At 46.2% G+C, this 22,337-nt stretch overlaps 1 protein-coding gene across 6 annotated transcripts in view; it reads left to right on the plus strand.

Annotated features, from left to right (window-relative positions):
- The window catches only part of cep131 (centrosomal protein 131), a 135,942-nt gene that overhangs the window by 31,268 nt on the left and 82,337 nt on the right, over window positions 1-22,337 (plus strand). For all 6 annotated transcript variants that reach the window (XM_070857828.1, XM_070857827.1, XM_070857826.1 and 3 more), the window contains 2 exons: window positions 13,429-13,543; window positions 19,668-19,795. In XM_070857828.1, coding sequence (XP_070713929.1) covers window positions 13,429-13,543; window positions 19,668-19,795 — 243 coding nt within the window. The remainder of the gene's footprint in view (window positions 1-13,428; window positions 13,544-19,667; window positions 19,796-22,337) is intronic.

Here is a 22,337-nt window from a genome sequence, read left to right on the forward strand (position 1 = left end):
GGACCGATTTCCCTTAGCAGAGGGGTCAACAACCAGGGGCATAGATTTAAAGTAATTGGTAGGTTTAGAGGGGATTTGAGGTGAAATGTCTTCACCCAGAGGGTGGTAGGGGTCTGGAACTCACTGCCTGAAAGGGTGGTAGAGGCAGAAACCTTCACCGCATTTAAAAAGTACTTGGATATGCACTTGAAATGCCGTAACCCACAGGGCTACGGACCAAAAGCTGGAAAGTGTGATTAGGCTGAATAGCTTTGTTGGCTGGCCCGGATGCGATGGGCCAAAATGGCCTCCTTCCGTGCTGTAAATTTCTATGATTATATGATTCCTCTTCCCCCTCTTAGAAACATAGAAACTAGGTGCAGGAGTAGGCCATTCGGCCCTTCGAGCCTGCACAACCATTAAATAAGATCATGGCTGATCATTCACCTCAGTACCCCCTTCCTCCTTTCTCTCCATACCCCTTGATCCCTTTAGCTATAAGGGCCATATCTAACTCCCTCTTGAATATATCCAATGAACTGGCATCAACAACTCTCTGCGCTAGAGAATTCCACAGGTTCACAACTCTCTGAGTAAAGAAGTTTCTCCTCATCTCAGTCCTAAATGGCTTACCCCTCATCCTTAGACTGTGACCCCTGGTTCTGGACTTCCCCAACATCGGGAACATTCTTCCTGCGTCTAACCTGTCCAGTCCCGTCAGAATTTTATATGATTCTATGAGATCCCCTCTCATTCTTCTAAACTCCAGTGAATACAGGCCCAGTCGATCCAGTCTCTCCTCATATGTCAGTCCTGCCATCCCGGGAATCAGTCTGGTGAACCTTCGCTGCACTCCCTCAATAGCAAGAATATCCTTCCTCAGATTAGGAGAACAAAACTGAACACAATATTCCAGGTGAGGCCTCACCAAGGCCCTGTACAACTGCAGTAAGACCTCCCTGCTCCTATACTCAAATCCTCTAGCTATGAAGGCCAACATACCATTTGCCTTCTTCACCGCATTCTGTACCTGCATGCCAACTTTCAATGACTGATGTACCATGACACCCAGGTCTCGTTGCACCTCCCTTTTTCCTAATCTGCCGCCATTCAGATAATATTCTGCCTTCATGTTTTTGCCACCAAAGTGGATAACCTTACATTTATCCACATTATACTGCACCTGCCATGCATTTGCCTATTTGCTAACCTGTCCTAGTCACCCTGCAGCCTCTTAGCATCCTCCTCACAGCTCACACTGTCATCTGCAAACTTGGAGATATTACACTCAATTCCTTCATCTAAATCATTGATGTATATTGTAAATAGCTGGGGTCCCAGCACTGAGCCCTGTGGCACCCCACTAGTCACTGCCTGCCATTCTGAAAAGGACCCGTTTATCCCGACTCTCTGCTTCCTGTCTGCCAACCAGTTCTCTATCCACGTCAATACATTACCCCCAATACCATGTGCTTTAATTTTGCACACCAATCTCTTCTGTGAGACGTTCTCAAAAGCCTTTTGAAAGTCCAAATACACCACATCCACTGGTTCTACCTTGTCCACTCTGTTAGGTACATCCTCAAAAAATTCCTGAAGATTTGTCAAGCATGATTTCCTTTCATAAATCCATGCTGACTTGGACCGATCCTGTCGCTGCTTTCCAAATGCACTGCTATTTCATCTTTAATAATTGACTCCAACATTTTCCCCACTACTGATGTCAGGCTAACCGGTCTATAATTCCCCGTTTTCTCTCTCCCTCCTTTCTTAAAAAGTGGTGTTACATTAGCTACCCTCCAGTCCATAGGAACTGATCCAGAGTCGATAGACTGTTGGAAAATGATCACCAATGCATCCGACTATTTCTAGGGCCACTTCCTTAAGTACTCTGGTGTTAGATCTCTTAATTTCCAATGAAATACGAACTCCAATGGTAGTTTTAACTTTTTAATCTTGGCAGAGAGTAACAAGCTGCTGGCTGATTGCCAGTTTCTTTGTCTTACTGAAACCACATGGTCAAAATGGCTGTATTTTATACCGGGTTCAATTTACAGAAAAGAACTCGCCTCCTTTGACCTTATTGGCTCACTACCCAAGGTCCGAAAATGTCAAGTTGATTGATGACTTAACGCAATGTGGCTGAAATGCATGTAGCATCTCTGACTTGTTGTCTGTGAATTTTCACAGCCTGTCTAAATGTAGCCTGTTTGAATTCTCTATCAATCCCCCCTTTGATTCTTTCACAAACTGAATCATAAAACTTCAGGTATCACTGGTTAAACATTCTAGAAAATAATTTCATACATGTTAATAGAGTTTCCTTCTAAAATTTGTTGATGTGTTTCGCCACATGTCCGGACTAGTAGCTTCCACACAAATTTACACCAACCCGAGTTCCATCCTGGCCACAATGGAAGTCTGGTTTTTGTAGGTTAATTAACCTTATTCCAATTTAATCCAAATCAATATCTTAATTCAACCAGTAAACAACCTTTCCTTAAGCATACCATACCCCTGTACCACGTACAGACGGTCTGCTGGGACCTGCAAGGTGTCTCACCTGCGGGACAGCCGCCTGGTCGCAACAACATTTAATCAACATAAACAAAATATAAAAGTAAAAGGTATTTACATGTAATTCCCTTGGTACTCTACTATTTCCCTTTGGTGCAGAGGGTCGGCTAGTAAGAAGTAGGCCTATGCCAAGAATACCTACAATCAATACTACAGTAAATTTATACATTTTCGCGAAAAGTAATTGTCCTTATTAGATTTCAGCTTCAGTTACGCCTGCTCGTTTAACGTGTGAAGCGTGGATCCAGGCTTTCTTTCCTTGGACTTTAACAGCTGCCTGGGTGGTCAATAACACTTGATAAGGTCCCTCCCACTTGGCACCCAAAGGTTCTTTATGCAACTTTTTCACATACACCCAGACTCCCGGGATGATGTCGTGTCCTCCTTCGGGTGGATTACCCCAAGCTGCCGATACCTGTCGGGAAACAGAACTAATAGCATTGGTTAAGTTCTGACAGTCTGATAACAAAGTGTCACTCATTGGGCCCAAGTTTCCACATGATTTGCGCCTGATTTTTTAGGAGCAACTGCTGGAGAACGGACTATCTTAGAAATCGCAATTCTCCACATTTTTTTTCTGCAGTTCTAGTCAGGTAGAACAGTTCCACTTTGGAACAGAATTTTTTCTTCAAAAGGGGGCGTGTCCGGCCACTGACGCCTGATTTGAAAGTTTCCACAGTGAAAACGTACTCCAAACTAACTTAGAATGGAGCAAGTGAAGATTTTTGTAGAACTGAAAAAACCTTGTCTACACATTAAAAAATCAGGCGCAGGTTACAAATTAGGCGTCCAGAACGAGGTGGCGGGGGGAGGGGGGGGAGGGAAGGGAAGTCATTAAATTCTATAATAAATCCTTATTTATACTTCTACAAATATTATACAAATAAATCCAACCTGAATAAACATTTATAAGCAAAGAAAAGATTAAATAAACCATCTTCCTACTTGTGTGAAAGTGCTTCAGGCACGGAGAATGCTGCAGGCGTTTGTTCCCGCGGGGGGGGGGGGGGGGAGGAGAAAGCCGTTCGTTCCCGCGGGGGGGGGGGAGGAGAAAGCCGTTCGTTCCCGCGGGGGGGGGGGGAGGAGAAAGCCGTTCGTTCCCGCGGGGGGGGGGGGAGGAGAAAGCCGTTCGTTCCCGCGGGGGGGGGGGGAGGAGAAAGCCGTTCGTTCCCGCGGGGGGGGGGGGGAGGAGAAAGCCGTTCGTTCCCGCGGGGGGGGGGGGGAGGAGAAAGCCATTCGTTCCCGCGGGGGGTGGGGGAGGAGAAAGCCGTTCGTTCCCGCGGGGGGGGGGGAGGAGAAAGCCGTTCGTTCCCGCGGGGGGGGGAGGAGGAGAAAGCCGTTCGTTCCCGCGGGGGGGGGAGGAGGAGAAAGCCGTTCGTTCCCGCGGGGGGGGGGGGGAGGAGAAAGCCATTCGTTCCCGCGGGGGGTGGGGGAGGAGAAAGCCGTTCGTTCCCGCGGGGGGGGGGGAGGAGGAGAAAGCCGTTCGTTCCCGCGGGGGGGGGGGAGGAGAAAGCCATTCGTTCCCGCGGGGGGGGGGGAGGAGAAAGCCATTCGTTCCCGCGGGGGGGGGGGAGGAGAAAGCCATTCGTTCCCGCGGGGGGGGGGGAGGAGAAAGCCATTCGTTCCCGCGGGGGGTGGGGGAGGAGAAAGCCGTTCGTTCCCGCGGGGGGGGGGGAGGAGGAGAAAGCCGTTCGTTCCCGCGGGGGGGGGGGAGGAGAAAGCCATTCGTTCCCGCGGGGGGGGGGGAGGAGAAAGCCATTCGTTCCCGCGGGGGGGGGGGAGGAGAAAGCCATTCGTTCCCGCGGGGGGGGGGGAGGAGAAAGCCATTCGTTCCCGCGGAGGGGGGGGGGGGGGGAGGAGAAAGCCGTTCGTTCCCGCGGGGGGGGGGGGTGGAGGAGGCAGTCGTTTGTTCCCGACGGGGGGGGTGGGGGGAGGGAAACGGTTGCCTCAACTTTCTGAGGCCACGTAATGTTCAGTAACCTACAGACTTCTTGGCAGACAGCACCTGTGAAGTGTGTTCCCTGATCTGAGTCAATGCTACTCTGGACTCCCCATCGGGGAATGTAATCCTTACACAAGACCTTTGCAGTGTGATTGGCTGTGGCTCTTTTAGTTGGGACAGCTTCTACCCATCTAGAGAATCTGTCAACCATGACAAGAATGTTGGTGTATCCTTGGCATGAAGGAAGAGATATATAATCAACCTGCAGATGCTGGAATGGTCCGACAGGGGCAGGGGGCCTCAGTTGGGGCATTACCGTGATGGGTCCAGAATTATTTTTCTGGCAGACCACACAGTGGTCTGTTACCAGCTGGGCATGTTTTTTAAATCCCCGACCCCACCAGCTTTTCTGGAACCGTGCCGTCATCTGTTGTGAGGCCAAGTGTCCCCACGAGTGGATCTGTTGGGCTAAAAAAGGCATACGCGCTTGTGACACGACTGGCTTGTCGATAACTCTTTGTCTCCAGACACCATCTTCGCATAGCTTAATTCCTGCCTTGATCCATGTCCATTTTTCCTCTCGGGAGCACACGCCTTGCATTGTTTGAAGGTCTCGTGTCAGAGTCCTGAGTGCTTTCAATCTGCACATCTGTGTTGGTTCTTCTGGAGGAACGCCCTGTGAGGCGGCATCTTTAGCTGCCTGGTCGGCTAGGGCAAATCCCTGTGCTTCTGTGGTATTTTCCTTGGTATGGGCCTTAGACTTCAGGATGGACACTTCCTGAGGTAATTGTATGGCCTCCAGTAAGTCTCGGACTTCTTTTCCATTTCGGATAGCAGTGAGGAATCCTCTTTTCCGCCATAACATACCAAAGTCGTGAGCGACTCCAAAAGCATAACACGAATCTGTGTAGACATTAGCTGTCTGTTCTTCTGCTATTCGACATGCTTCTGACAGGGCCCGTAACTCGGCCTGTTGTGCTGACGTTCCTGAGGGCAAACATCCTTTTGCCACTACCTCATATAAGGTTGTAACTGCCCATCCTGCTTTTCTGGTACCATTGTCAACAAAGGAGGAACCATCTGTAAACAGGATGAGGTCTGGGTTGTGCAGAGGCTCCTCTGCTGCTAAGGCTGCTTCTTCTGTTTCTTTTAAAATCTCCACGCAGTCATGCTCTTCACATTCTTCCCCCTCTTGCTCTCTCGATTCTGACATCGGGAGCATAGTTGCGGGATTAACCGGGCGGGCCCGGACGATATGGAGATTAGGAGCTTCCAAAACTGCTGTCCAGCGGGTCCATCTAGCTGCTGTCACCTGAGACATTCTATTCATAGACAGCAAAGCGTGTACGGTGTGGGGACACTTGACAATCAGCTTTTGGTCGAGGACTAGACCCGCAGTGATCATTACCGCTCGACATGTAGCTTCCATGGCCCTTAGGCAACTTGCCCATCCGAGGGCTACCGCATCCAGTTTTGCCGAATAATAGCCAATAGGTCTTTGCCGATCCCCATGTTCTTGTGTCAGTATAGCTGTCATATATCCTTCTTTCTCATGAACAAACAGGGTAAATGGCTTACCACTGTCGGGGATTCCCAGAGCTGGTGCCGAATACAAAGCCTTTTTCAAACTCAGGAAGGCCTCTTGCTGTTCTTTAGTGAGGGTGATGGCTTCTTTAGAGGCACGTTTCCACTTTAAAATATCATTCAGTGGCTGAGCAAGCTGTGTGAAGGAGTCAATCCAATTTCTGTTAAAGTTACACAATCCCAAAAAAGCCCTTAGTTCCTGAATAGTGGTGGGTTTTTTAGCAGCCCGAATGGCTGCAGTTCTATCCTGGGTAAGTTCTCTCTTTCCTTGTGAAATCTTTTGTCCCAGGTATACAACCTCTTCTTGGGATATTTGTGCTTTGTCGATGCTGGCTTTATGTCCTTTCAGCCAAAGGTGATCCAGCAAAGCTCGTAAATCTTGTTCATGCTGTTCTTCCGTGTTTGAAGCTAGCAGGATATCGTCTACATATTGGATGACTGTGGATGACAGGGGAGGTAATTCTCGCAAATGGCTTTGGAAAGCCATGTGGAATACCGTAGGGCTGTTGTGGAAACCCTGTGGTAACCGGGTCCAAGTATACTGTTGTCCTTGGACCGTGAAAGCAAACCACTGTCGAACCTCCGATGCCAGAGGCACCGACCAAAATCCGTTGGCCATATCTATAACCGAGAAATATTTATGTTCCGGTTTGAGGGCATTAAAAATGGTGGAGGGATCTGCGACCAAAGGAGCTTTTTGATCAATACACTGGTTAGCTTTCCTATAATCGACAGTCAAACGCCAAGTCTCATTAGATTTCTGTACCGGCCACACGGGGCTATTGGAGGAGCTATGCGTTTTAATAAGCACCCCTTGTTTCTCCAATTGCTGAATAACCGGTAAGATTCCCACGATGGCAGTTGGACTGATGGGATATTGTTTAGTGCCTGGAGGCTTGGTCCCTGTAAATGACACAGGCTCCATCTGGAGTAGGCCACAATCGTTCTTATCTTTAGTCCATATCGGGTGTTCCTTCAATTCTTCTTTCTTCAAAGTTCTAATTGACCATGTCACCCGACCATCCTCGAAATGCAACGATGAATCTATTTGGATTGGAACGTCCATTCCCAAAAGGGGTTGATCTACTGGGCCTATCCAGACCGGCGTGGTTAGTTCATGTGGACCCAGCCCTATAAGTACCGGTGTTGTCCTTTTTAATTTCCATTTTATGGCCCCCAACTCCATAGGCTGTACGTGCCCTACCATCCAACGACAAAAAGTCTCCATATTGTAGGGGTAAGCATGTTAATTCCGCCCCTGTGTCTAAACGACAGTCCACATCCTTATCGCCCACCCTCACAGTTATATATAGCCCATCTCCCCTTTGTTGTATTAGTGCGAGGAGTGGGGCCAGGGTGGGCTCTAATCGTTTTTTGCTATCCCAAGTAACTCCTTCTGTCGTCGTATTGTCAGTTGGTTAAATGCTTCTATGAGGTCGTTATCTTGTGACAAGCCTGGCTTGTTGGCTGAATTGTATCCCTGGCTGCGTCCTCTTCCCCAGCCATGACCTTTCTGTTTTGCCCTGCACGTCTTGGCCCAGTGACCTTTCCCACAATAATGACATTTTCCGGGTAATTTTCCTAATGACTGTTTATCGGAATCCTGGGATTTCCATCCCATAACCTGTACAGCTCGGACTTTAGCTCCCATATCCCGATCTAATTGGTTACATTGATCCACCAATGCTGCAAAGGTAGTTCCTCTACCTTCCCAGTCCGGTAACATTACCTTAAGCATTTTGGACAGTTCTGGCTTTAGACCTGCCACGAAAGCTGCTTTCAGGGGTCCAAACGCTTGTTCATCCATTTCCTCATTCGTATTATTCATACCCGAATGTTCTAGCCACGTGCATCTAAACCGCTCGTCATGCTCCAGGACCTCCTCTGTTCCTTTCTGTTGGCAAGCTGCAATTTTTCCCCAGTCTGTCTTAGCTGGACTGAAGGCTTGCAGCCAGTGTTAAATCGCCTCCCATCCTGCGTCTAATTCTTGCTCATTCTGCCCCAAAGCTTCATCTACCTTGTCGTGCAATTTTCTTCCTTGTGTTTTTGGCACCATTATGGTCAAAATTTGCACTCCGTCCCAGGGATGAAGTTGATATATATTTCTTAAGCGGTCCAATTGGTCCCACGTTTTTACTCCCCCTTTCTTTGGATTGGGCAATTCCTTGGACCATTTATCAATTTTCTCTGGGTCTGCCGGAGCATGAACTAAGTATTCTGCATATACCCTTCTCTTTGTTTTTTTGGTTCCGCCCTCATCCGCAGTCTCTTCTGATTTGACTCCAACTCGTCTTTTTTTAAACGGGGCAAAGCGCACCCCTAATTCTTCATCATCCTCCGACACTGTATTGTCGGAGGATTCAGAAACCGTATCTATTCCTCGGTCGTGTCTTCGGGTTTGCGCTTTTAATTTATCCAAACATGGGTACCCTGGGAATTGATCAGTACATTTTCCTTTTCCTATTACTGTCTCTTGACCTAATGATTTTTTCCATTCTTTAATTTCACCTTTAAGATCTTTAACTTCCGCTTCCAGCTTTTCAAGTTCAAGCTTTTTCTGTCGCAGCTGTGCACAAACAGCTTGCAATTGATCCTTTGTACTGGTCAGTTCTCGATCATGTTGGGAACGCATTATAATTTCATTCCGGTTTCGAATCTGGCCCATAACGGCTAGGGACCATCTAGTTCGCTCTTTATTTTTCATACGGGTCGTTTTTCCCCAGACCCTTTTAATCTCATCCAAGGACCATTGTCCTTTGGAGGTTCCGCACTTTTGTTCGATCTTAATACAGGTTTTGGATAAGTTGAATTGTTGCTCTATGTATTCTTTCAACTGTTCGAGAATTAAATCTAGCGAAACTTCAGGTGGTGCCTGCCCACCTTTAACAGTTGTAGGCAATTCTTTGTTCTTGTCTCCTGCTGCCATTTCTTTACTGGGGTCTCGAGTCGTAGGCTTTTAGCCGATCAATAGGTCGGTGATTAATTAACTAACACACCGCCGAAGTTTAGACGTCTATGGGACCTCGAGCCGACTACTAACCAGAGGGTTCGCAAACCGGAGGCTTTCGGAATCGCGGAGAAGGAGAGGCGAATTTAGACTTTTGACCGAGGACTTTTTTTAAAAAAAAGAAGTGTCCTTACCTCAATATGTTGGTCCGATGTCCAAAATTCAGTTTCTTTCCTCAGCGACCCTGCTCGCAGCGCCAAAATTGTTAGATCTCTTAATTTCCAATGAAATACGAACTCCGATGGTAGTTTTAACTTTTTAATCTTGGCAGAGAGTAACAAGCTGCTGGCTGATTGCCAGTTTCTTTATCTTACTGAGACACATGGTCAAAATGGCTGTATTTTATACCGGGTTCAATTTACAGAAAAGAACTCGCCTCCTTTGACCTTATTGGCTTACTACCCAAGGTCCGAAAATGTCAAGTTGATTGATGACTTAACGCAATGTGGCTGAAATGCATGTAGCATCTCTGACTTGTTGTCTGTGTGAATTTTCACAGCCTGTCTAAATGCAGCCTGTTTGAATTCTCTATCAATCTGGGATGCAGACTATCAGACCCTGGGGATTTTTCGGCCTTCAATCCCATCAATTTCCCTAACACAATTTTCTGACTAGTAAGGATTTCCTTCAGTTCTTCCTTCTCGCTAGACCCTCTGTCCCCTAGTATTTCCGGAATGTTATTTCTGTCTTCCTTCGTCGAGACAGAACCAAAGCATTTGTTCAGTCGGTCTGCCATTTCTTTGTTCCCCATTATAAATTCACCTGTTTCTGACTGCAAGGGATCTACGTTTGTCTTCACTAATCTTTTTCTCTTCACATATCTATAGAAGTTTTTGTAGTCAGTTTTTATATTCCCTGCAAGCTTCCTCTCATACTCTATTTTTCCCCCTCCTAATTAAACCCCTTGTCCTCCTCTGCTAAATTCTAAATTTCTCCCAGTCCTCAGGTCAATTTATATGCCTCTTCCTTGGATTTAACACTATCCCTAATTTCCCTTGTTAGCCATGGTTGAGCCACCTTCCCCGTTTTATTTTTACTCCAGACAGGGATGTACAATTGTTGAAGTTCATCCATGTGATCTTTAAATGTTTGCCATTGCTTATCCACCGTCAACCCTTTTAAGGATCATTCGCCAGTCTATTTTAGCCAATTCACGTCTCATACCATCGAAGTTACCTTTTGTTAAGTTCAGGATCCTAGTCTCTGAAGTAACTGTGTCACTCTCCATCTTAATAAAGAATTCTACCATACTATGGTCACTCTTCCCCAAGGGGCCTCGCACAACAAGATTGCTAATTAGTCCTTTCTCATTACACATCACCCAGCCTTGGATGGCTAGCCCTCTAGTTGGTTCCTCCACATATTGGTCGAGAAAACCATCCCTAATACTCTCCAGGAAATCCTCCTCCACCGTTTGGTTTGTCCAATCTATATGTAGATTAAAGTCACCCATGATGACTGCTGTACCTTTATTGCACGCATCCCTAATTTCTTGTTTGATGCCATCCCCAACCTCACTACTACTGTTTGGTGGTCTGTACACAACTCCCACTAGCGTTTACTGTCTTTTGGTATTCTGCAGCTCTACTCATACAGATTCCACATCATCCAAGCTAATGTCCTTCCTTACTATTGCGTTAATTTCCTCTTTAACCAGCAATGCTACCCCACCTCCCTTTCCTTTCTGTCTATCCTTCCTGAATGTTGACTACCCCTGGATGTTGAGTTCCTAGCCTTGGTCACCCTGGAGCCATGTCTCCATAATCCCAATTATATCATATTCATTAATAGCTGCCTGCCCAGTTAATTCATCCGCCTTATTCCGAATACTCCTCGCATTGAGGCACAGAGCCTTCAGGCTTGTCTTTTTAACACACTTTGTCCCTTTAGAATTTTGCTGTAATGTGGCCCTTTTTGATTTTGCCTTGGGTTTCTCTGCCCTCCACTTTTAATTTTCTTGTTTCTATCTTTTGCTTCTGCCCCCATTTTACTTCCCTCTGTCTCCCTGCATAGGTTCCCATTCCCCTGCCATATTAGTTTAACCCCTCCCCAACAGTACTAGCAAACACTCCCCCAGAACCGGTTCCAATGTCCCAGGAATTTGAATCCCTCCCTCCTGCACCACTCTTCAAGCCACGTATTCATCTTGGCTATTCTGCTATTTCTACTCTGACTAGCACGTGGCACTGGTAGCAATCCTGAGATTACCACCTTTTGAGGTCCTGCTTTTTAATTTAACTCCTAGCTCTCTAAATTCAGCTTATAGCACCTCATCCCGTTTTTTTACCTATATCGTTGGTACCTATATGCACCACGACAACTAGCTGTTCATCCTCCCCCTCCAAAATGTCCTGCAGCCGCTCCGAGACATCCTTGACCCTTCCACCAGGGAGGCAACATACCATCCTGGAGTCTCGATTGCGGCCGCAGAAACGTCTATCTATTCCCCTTACAATCGAATCCCCTGCCACTATAGCTCTCCCACTTTTTTTCCTGCCCTCCTGTGCAGCAGAGCCACCCATGGTGGCATGAACTTGGCTGCTGCTGCTCTCCCCTGTTGAGTCATCCCCCTCCCCAACAGCACCCAAGGTGGTGTATCTGTTTTGGAGGGGGATGAGCTCAGGGGACCCCTGCACTACGTTCCTTCCACTGCTCTGCCTGATGGTCACCCATTCCCTATCTGCCTGAGTATCCTTTACCTGTGGTGTGACCAACTCACTAAACGTGCAATTCATGACATCCTCAGCTTCGCGGATGCTCCAGAGTGAATCCATGCACAGCTCCAGTGCCGCAATGCGGTCTGTCAGGAGCTGCAGTTGGATGCACTCCTTGCACACACAGTAGTCAGGGACACTGGGAGCGTCCCTGACTTCCCACAAAGCACAGGAGGAGCATGACATTGGTCTGGGCTCTCCTGCTGTGACTTAACCCTTAAATTAACTTAATTTGGCAACAATGTCAAAGGTTACCTGCTGATAAGGAAAGAAAAAGAAAAAGATTAACTATTTAGCAATCCACCAGTCAAACAGTTACCCGCTTGGCTATGACGTCACACTTCGATTACTTTTTACTTCTTTGTTTTACCTTTGGCCTCGATCTCCCCAATGGCGGCTCCTCCTCCTCCCGAGCTCCATGCCCTTTTATCAGGGCCTTGATCTCCCAAACTCCCTTGATTTTTAATCATGCTTTTAAAAACAATAGGGGAGAGGTACAGTAAAGACCAATCTGTCAGCTATTCCTTGTAGCTTGCCTTCGGTCCTAGTATCCGCATGATATTAGGAGTGTGAGTGATTTTATAAAATCAGTTAATCAGCAGATTTTCTTAAAATAGCTTGGCCAGTTATGACTGGGCTAACGGTGCAGTGACTTTTAAAGATTTGGGGGGAGAAATTGGGTGCATTTGTACCTCCCGCTAACGCCCTCGGGGAGCACTAAAGGTGCACAAATGACTGCGACCGGGCGCGCGCCACTAATGACTCCCGCTTAATTCAGCCAGCGGGAGTTTAGCGGCGGCGCTACAGCGTTGTGCCCCGATCACCTGTGCCCGGCGATTGTGACATCATCACTGTGCGCGTTGCCCGTCACCTAAATTGAGTTTCGTCGCCTGAAGCTACGCCAGCCGATGTCAGCAACAGCGCCAGGGGACGCATACCCGCCGGCCGGCCACTAACGGGGAGAAATTTAAAAGGGAGGTGGCCGGCTGCTGCTGAGAAAAACCTCCCACTCCGTTGGTGCTTTGGTCGCGGGGCCGGTACTGCGATCGCTCAGCCTGGCGCTCTGCTTGAGCGGCACCCCCGCTGCCCCCGGTGCTCCAGGTAGGTGGGTTCTTCGTATGCAGCTTGGGCCCTTCCCTTTAATCCAGGGAAGGGCCCCTCGTACGCGGCAGTGCTACGCGGCCCAGTGCGTAGCGCTGCTGAGCCACTAACCCCGCCCCAAGAAGGAAGTGGAGGGCTTAATTTAGCGCTCCACTTCCTTTCGGGGGCGGTAACCCCAATTTATCGCGAGGGGCGAGACTTCTGCGCCTGGCACAAGGTCTCGCGCCTCGAGTGTTAGCGCCCCCCCCCATACCCAATTTCTTGGCCAAGGAGTTAGATTTCAAATGTGTGGAAGTGGAACATGCTTAACAGGCTTGGAGAAGCGCTCTGTTGGGTAACTAATGAGAAATTTATGCTCAGTGACAAATGGGAAGCGGTGAATTATGAGAATTAAGACTTTGGAAAAAGTGAATAGCAAGAATTGATGGTTTAAAAAAAAAATGATAAATATAATTTGCCGTTCAATATGGCATCGTGTCTGAAGTAAATAAATCCACTAATTTTGCCCCATGCCCTGTCCTTAGCGAAGAGAGAGCAGATGATTTCCTGGCTTTGTTCGATAGCTCTGCAGATGGGAGGAAAAAGCTGTCCAGTTTGAGCAAGACATCCCCAGAGAAGAGAACCACTTGGAATGTCCTGGTAATTATAAACTAACCAAACCTTTCTGCCTTTGAAAACTGAAGACCGATCGTGTCGTTGTCCTTCTGCGCAGTGATGCAGCTGGGAAAAAAAAATGACGTTTCTGCCATTTTCTTTTGTGTTCATTTCCATCTCTGCTTTCCTGAAGTGTTCAGTGAACATTTCCTGGGGTACACTTCCACATGCTAATTGTCCTTCAGTGTTCTGGGGGTTAAATTGAGTTGCATCCCTTTCACCTCATCAGTAAAATAAGGTTTGTTATGTTAATTGAGCAACTCTTCAAGGGCTAGTTTCTTAAAGAATTAGGAAAATAATGTTAAAATGGCTGGTGTAATGTATTTGCTTCATGAGTTCTTTGCTTAGGAATCCATAGCAACGCATTGCTATTAAGAACTAGTTGGTTTATTAGCAATCCTGGGAGGGTCACCATTGACCAGAAACTGAACTGGACCAGCCACATAAATACGGTGGTAACAAGAGCAAGTCAGAGGCTGGGTATTCTGCGGCGAGTGTCTCATCTCCTGACTCCCCAAAGCCTTTCCACCATCTACAAGGCACAAGTCAGGAGTGTGATGGAACACTCTCCACTTGTTGGATGAGGGCAGCTCCAACAACACTCCAGAAAATTTACACCATCCAGGACAAAGCAGCCCGCTTGACTGGCATCACATCTAGAACCTTAAACATTCACGCCCTCCACCACCGACGCACCGTAGCCGCAGTGTGTACCATCTGCAAGGTGCACTGCATCAACTTGCCATGGATCCTTCGGCAGTACCTCCCAAACCCGTGACCTCCAAGATGTTGATGGAGGAGGATTCGGTGATGGTAATGCCATTGAATATCAAGGGGCGATGGTTAGACTCTCACTTGTTGGAGATAGTCATTGTCTGGCACTTGTGTGCCGGAAGAGTGTTCCCAATGTTGGGGAAGTCCAGAACCAGGGGTCGCAGTCTAAGGATAAGGGGTAAGCCATTTAGGACCGAGATGAGGAGAAACTTCTTCACCCAGAGAGTGGTGAACCTGTGGAATTCTCTACCACAGGAAGTTGTTGAGGCCAATTCACTAAATATATTCAAAAAGGAGTTAGATATAGCCCTTACTACTAGGGGGATCAAGGGGTATGGCAAGAAAGCAGGAATAGGGTACTGAGGTTGCATGTTCAGCCATGAACTCATTGAATGGCGGTGCAGGCTCGAAGGGCCAAATGACCTACTCCTGCACCTATTTTCTATGTTTCTATGTAAAAGGTTTAACAATCACACTACACATTACCAGTTCATGCACCAGGCTCATAACCACCTGCCTGATTGTGGATCCCCTGAACCCAGCTGGCTGGGGTTTTATTGAGTCTTGTTAACATCGTGTGACTGGCTAAGCCACTCCCAACTCAACAGCTCTACAACTATTTTTTGTAAAACAATAAATCAAGTGCCCCCTTATTAAAGGGACACTAAAACTGATACATTAAACAAATTAAACTTTTGACATTAAAAGGATCAAATTAAAATTTGGTTGCCAGGGGTGATGATGCACTCCAGTCCCTCCAGTGCCCACCTCTCACGGAAGGCCGCGAGCATACCGGTGGACACTGCGTGCTCCATCTCCAGGGACACCCTGGCTTGGATATAACCGCGGAAGAGAGGCAGGCAGTCGGGCTGAACGATCCCCTCGACCGCCCGCTGCCTGGACTGGTTAATGGCCACCTTGGCCAGGCCTAGGAGCAGTCCTACGAGGAGGCCCTCCGACTTGCCCGCTCCCCTCCGCACAGGATGCCCAAAGATCAGGAGTGTGGGACTGAAGTGCAACCAGAATTTGAGGAACAGCCCCTTCAAATAATGGAAGAGGGGTTGCAACCTCGCACATTGAACATATATGTGGAACACGGACTCCTCCAGACCGCAGAAATTGCAGGCGGCCTGAGAGTCTGTGAACCGACGGGACTGCTTCAACTACTCTACAAACCTGTGAGCATGCTCACAGGTACATACATTATAGCTGGTAAACATCAAAACAGCCCAAGAAAAAGATTGTCTTGAAAGCCTGTCCTTTTTTGATGAACCCAGTTTATAAACCCCCCCCCGCCTCAATCTTTAACGAATTACCGCCCAACTGTCTGTCCTGATGTCTGACTGCGCTGCAAGGATCAATCACTTTCATAAACTTTAGGACCTCAATTGGGCTATCTCAAAATCACCTCTTTTCCAAAAGATACCAGCTCAATTATCTTTTAACGAAATAGTTTAGACTTACAATACCCATTCTTGCCTTTTAACTTGACATTTCTAGGTGCTAAAGTGTTGTGAACTGTAGAAGGTAGCACTTGCTGTTCATTTATTTGTTGGTTCTAGTCAACACTTTCAGTAGTTTCTCCGTCCAATTAAAGAAGAAAATTGGGTGTATGAAATGTGACTGAGAGCATTGGGAGCAGAGATTGGTCCAACACATGCTCTTGCATAAGATCAGAAACCTATCCCCCTGTTTGGGACTGGGAGTAGAGGGTGAGAATGTTAGGCATGTTGGGTGAGTTAGTTTTGTTTTCCTTCTAATGAAGCAATTTCACCAAAAATGGCAGATCCAGCACCATCCCAGTTCATTCCTGTCAGCTGTTGCTGTCGACTGCAGAGCCACTGCTCTGCTCTGCTTCACTTCTCCAGCACTCTAATATTTCAGTGGAAACTTTCCCTCCTGACTTCCTTCCAAGCTCCCTCTGAGAGAAATGAGAGGAAATGTATTTGTGGATGCCAAGTGACATGAACATGCGAATCTTGATCAGTAGCAGCTTTGCCACTATTGACTCTTGTCTTATTGTGGGCTGCGCGGGGAGAGGAATTCACATGAAGTGTATGGGAAGCATGAAATGATGGATCTTCTCCTCCAGAACACTCCATCAAATTGTGTCCATAATGGGTTGAATTAAGTTGCATAATTAGAATATTTGTATCTCTAATTATTTTAGCTGTCGGGCTGATGGGCTGAAACTGCTTCACTCAGAGAATTGTGAACTTGTGGAATTCTCTACCACAGAAAGTTGTTGAGGCCAGTTCGTTTGATATATTCAAAAGGGAGTTAGATGTGGCCCTTACGGCTAAAGGGATCAAGGGGCATGGAGAGAAAGTAGGAATGGGGTACTGAAGTTGCAAAAATGATCAGCCATGATCATATTGAATGGTGGTGCAGGTTCGAAGGACCAAATGGCCTGCTCCTGCACCTATTTTCTTTGTTTCTATATATCATGTGCACGGTTTTTGACTATTTCTTTATAGGCTCGTGTGCAACTTTAGTTTGCTTCATAAGTTGACACTGACCACATTCTATGAAGAAAAAACTTCCATAAAAGAAACACATTCCACCAAAAAAAAAGATTCTCTGAGATGCACTAATTGTGGAAGTTTTCAATCTGCCTGATTATACATACATTTTGTTTGGTTCACCAACCTGGACAATTAGGATGGGCAATAAATACTGGCCTTGCCAGCGATGCCCATGTCCCATGAATGAATTTTTTTTAAATCCATTTTTTTCAATGAAATAAAAGAAAATTATTTCTAACCAATTAGAAGGCTAACCAGTCCTTGTCGTACAATATTAAAGTACCCTTGGCAGAATCGAATTGGAATTGCCATAGAAAAATGTTAATGGAAATATACGGCAGTAGCCGTCCTCTACAATGCTATAAGTAACCGAACATTCTGGAGGTTACAGCATGAAAAATGGCCCATTATGCTACCAAGCGCAATGGTCATGTGTTAATTGTTTACATTGGGAAAATGAGGTGCTGTGGTTTTAGACTGTTTCCCAGTGTGTTTCAGGCTGTCTTTGAAGATGAATTATTCTGTCAGTTCTTTGCCAGCCTACATGCTTGAGTGGCATGCTACAATTTAGTGATGCTCCATTGAGTTTATAAGCAGCATAGGAATAATGACCAACAGGTAAAGAAGACCCACTGGCCCATCCAGTCTATCCAACACAATTGTGATAGCTTGTGTATCACAATGTACACGCTCTCCACTGCACCCAAAACCATATGATCTCCAGGAAGAAGCAAATAAAAGATTAAACATCCAGGCTAATTTCGGGGGGGGGGGGGGGGGGGGGGGAAATCTGGGAAATTCCTCTCCAACCCACCTAGGCGATTGAAACTAGTCCAGGAGATCACTCTGAAATCCCTGAAGTACCTGCTTTTTGTAAGCGGTGATGTCCATCCCAACCACACATAGTCCAGCTCTCGCTTGAAGGAATTCAGCGAAACGGCGTCTATCGCATGAGACGGCAGCCTGTTTCAGAAGTCCACTATTCTCTGGGGAAAAGAACCACCTCCTGACGTCGAACTTAAAATTGTGACCCCCCCCCCCCCCCCCCCCCCCCCCCCCCCCGGTCCTCCCCAACCTATTTAATTGGAACAAGCTGTCAACTGAAACACTCTGGAATAATCCGGTCCTTCATTGAAACATCTGTGAACTCGTGTGGAAGCAAGTCATCCTCGTTCGAGGGATCACCAATGATGATGATGATGATGATATCTATTCCCTTCATCATCTTATAAACTTCAATCAGATCACCCCAAGTCAACACTTCCCTAAAGTGTGCAGTCCCAACTCTTTTAGCCTATCTTGATAACTAAGATGCTTTAGACTTGGAATTAGTCTAGTGGCCCTCCTCTGCACCTTTTCCAAAGCCTCAATATCACCCACCATGTGAGGAGACCAAGGCCCACAGTATTCCAAGTGAGGCCTGACCAAGGCCTTGTACAAGGAAAGAATTATATGCCTCATGTTATAATCAATTGTCATTTTGAATGCACCCTAATACCCTATTTGCTCTAGCCATTACTTTATGGCATTGCTCATGTACCATTAGAGATCTATGCACTAGAACGCCCAAACCTCTTTCTCCACCTTCTTTAATGCTTTTCCCTGGAGGGCGTATGAATGTTGAGCATTTATCTTCCCACATGCATAACACTGCACTAATCCAAATTAAACTTAATTTGCCAGTCATGGGTCCAATCTTCCAACAGATTAAGATCCGTCTGAAGCAGTCGAGCATCATGTACAGTCCTAACAGACGCACAGACTTTAATATCCTCTGCAAAGTTACAGATTGTGCTCCCAACACCTACATCCAGATCATTAATAAAGGTCCCAGCACCGATCCTGCAGGGCACCACTGGTGACCGGTCCCCGTTGGTTACAGTAGCATAGTGGTTATGTTACTGGACTAATAATCCAGAGGCCTGGACTAATAATGATCTGAAGACGTGAGTTCAAATCCCCCCATGGCAGCTGGGGAATTTTAATTCAGTTAATGAAATAAATCTGGAATTTAAAAAGTTAGTATCATGGTAACTATGAAACTACCGGATTGTTATAAAAACCCAACTATTGTCCTTTAGGGAAGGAAATCTGCCGTCCTTACCCGGTCTGGCCTACGTGTGACTCCAAACCCACAGCAATGTGGTTGACTCTTAACTGCCCTCTGAAATGGCCTAGCAAGCCACTCAGTTGTACCAAACCATTATGATAAAATCATTGTGGGAGTACCTTCACCACACAGACTGCAGTGGTTCAAGAAGGTGGCTCACCACCACCTTCTCGAGGGCAATTAGGGATGGGCAATAAATGCTGGCCTTGTCAGCGGCGCCCAGGTCCCATGAATAAATTTTAACAAAAAATGATAAATCTATCTAACTACTTTTTGCCTAGGTCCTGCCAGCCAGTTCTGAATCAGTATATTAACACTAATACCAAAAGTTTGTTGTTTATCTGACATATTTCCCATGTCTGACTGATTAAATTATAGAAAAGATGAAGATGTTATTCGACCTAGTAATGTTGCATATGGTATATTAAACAATGTATTTGAACGCAGAGTAAAGTATTGCATAGATCAACCCACTGCACACTTGTCTTAACCCCTTGATGACCAGTGACTCGGTATTGATGAGAGTCATGAAGATAACATGGCCATCAACTTGTGCTAACAATATAATATAGAAGGCACAAGGTTTTCCTAATTCAAATGCAAGCAATTCATTTCAGAACCATTGTTGAAATGTTAATTTATATGTTTATAGAATAACACCCTGTTTTCCCCCCCTACTTTGTTTCTTCCCGAATGGCAGGATGAGGAACCCAGAGCTTTTCCCGTTCCGATTGGTGGTCGCAGTACTAGTATTACAGATGGGCCAGTCTTGACTAAAAGGAGGGAGGCAACAGTGTCATTAGCAGCCAACTTCACGGCCAACAATCGGTTAGTAGGTATATGGAAGACTATAACAAGACTATAAGGAAAAACTGTTTAATTCCAATATACAGGTGCAACATCCCAAATCCGGAACGCCGAAACCCGGAATTGTCCGAAAACCAGACATTTTGCGCATAGCTGATGGAGTCATCCGAAATCTGGAATTATTGTCCGAAAATCGAACATTTTGAGGCAAAACCCATGGTCGAGGATTCTGGATTTCGGACAAGGAAATCAAGTCTGAAATCTGGCATCCTCAACCGAATCTGTGCCGGATTTCGATTTCGTCGCTCAAAACCCGGCACGGCACGGATTCAGTCGAGGATTCCGGATTTCAGGCTGTTGATGTTCTTGTCTGAAATCCGGAAAAAACGGAACGGACTCTGTCCTGAGGATTACAAATTTCGGACGTTGTACCTGTATTGTAAGTGCTTTTAACCTTTGTGCATTGAAAAAAGAAAGACTTGTATTTATATAGCACCTTTCATAACCTCCAGATGTCTCCTAGCACTTTACAGCCAATGAAGTACTTTTGAAGTGTTGCCACTGTAGGAAATGCGGCAGCCAATTTGCACACAGCAAGCTCCCACAAACACCAATGTGATGATGACCAGATAAACTGTTTTTAATAAAGTTTGGTGAGGGATAAATGTTGGCCAGGACACTGGGAATAATGCCCGTGCTATTCTGTGAAATTGTGCCCTTTGGATCTTTTACGTCCACCTGAGAGGGCAAGCGAGGCCTCGGCTTTAACTTCTCATCCAAACGATGGCACCTCTGACAGTGTAGCGTTCTCTCAGCACTGCACTGGAGGGGCAGCCTAGATTTTTGTGCTCGAGTCTCTGGAGTGGGACTTGAACCCACAACCTTCTGAGTCAAAGGCAAGAGTGCTACCCACTGAGCCATGGCTGACACTTGTGGAAATTGTTGTTTTAACAACATAAAGGTATTACATTTTTTATTAATAAACAGTGAGATTCTTCTGTGTGCTTCCAACAACCAACAATGAATGTGGAAGAGGGCAGGAACAATACATAAGAACATAAGAAATAGGAGCAGGAGTAAACCATTTGGCCCTTCAAGTCTGCTCCACCATTCAACAAGGTCATAGCTGATCTTCTCCCACAACTCCACCTTCTCACACGAACTCCATATCCTTGGTTCCCTTAGTATCCAAAAATCTATCGACTTCTGTCTTGAATAAACGACTGAGCAACCACAGCCCTCGGTTAGAGAATTCCAAAGATTCACCACCCTCTGTGTGAAGAAATGTCTCCTTGTCTCAGTCCTGAGATTGTGACCCTGGATCGACTCCCCAGCCAGGGGAAACATCCTCCCTGCCTCTACCTTGTCGAGCTCCTGAAGAATTTTATATTTCAGTGAGATCACCTCTGATTCTTCTAAACTCTAGGGAATATAGGTCAAGTTTACTCAGTCTCTCCTCATAGGACAATCCCCCCATCCCAGGAATCACCATCTTACTATGCTGACTATTTGGATGTGTTTATTCACTTTTACATGAGCGAAGACCGTGCCAACATGAACTGGCCCCGTGACTTAATCGCCTGCGATTAATTCATTAAAAATTGTGCTGAAAAGTATCAAATAAATTGGAGAGATTTAAAGTACTCTCATTCATCACAAAGGGGCAATTTTTAAAACCATTTTTATTGCAATAAGCAATTGATTCTTCGTCTTATTGCTGCCTTTTATGTTAGTCAGGCTGACCGGCTTGATGGTGAAGCTATTGCATTTGTCACCATGCTATATACTGTTTGGGGAGTGGAATCTAGCTTTAGGTACAGTCCTGGCAGCCTGCTCACATCGAAACTGGTGACCTTGACATATTACAGATTCTACCAGAGACGAAGCCCAATACTGCAGTGGTTTAAGAAAGTATTCTCAGCACCACATTCACAAGGGCAATTGGGGCTGGGCACAAAATGCCAGCGACACCCGTATCCTGTGAATGAATAAATACAAAAACAAATATGTGGTTATAAATAGATTTTAATGAAATGTATTGAAGTGCTGTCACTTCATATCTGGGTTATGTTATTTCATGGAACATACAACACAAAAACAGGCCATTCAGCCAAAAAACTCCATGCCGGCGTTTATGCTCCACTCGAGCCTTCTCCCGTCCTTCCTCATCCACCTCTATCAGCATAACCCTCTATTCCCTTCTCCCTCATGCTTGTCTAGCCTCCCCTTAAATGCATCTATACTATTTGCCTCAACTACTCCCTGTGGCTGCACATTCTCACCACTCTCTGGGTAAAGATATTTCTTCTGAATTCTCTCTTTGATTTCTTGGTGGTTATCTTATTTTGATGGCCACCAGTTTTGCTCTTCAAGAGCCTGTTCATCCTTACCTGACCGGCATAACATCGCAGTTCTGGTATCATCCTTGCAAATCTTCTCTGCACCCTCTCCAGTGCCTCTATATCCTTTTCATAATATGGTGATCAGAACTGGACACAGTACTCCCAAGTGTGATCTAACCAAGGTTCAATACAAGTTGAGCATAATTTCTCTACTTTTCAAT

The sequence above is a fragment of the Pristiophorus japonicus genome, chromosome 16 (assembly GCF_044704955.1).
Source record: "Pristiophorus japonicus isolate sPriJap1 chromosome 16, sPriJap1.hap1, whole genome shotgun sequence".
NCBI classification, from domain to species: domain Eukaryota; kingdom Metazoa; phylum Chordata; class Chondrichthyes; family Pristiophoridae; genus Pristiophorus; species Pristiophorus japonicus.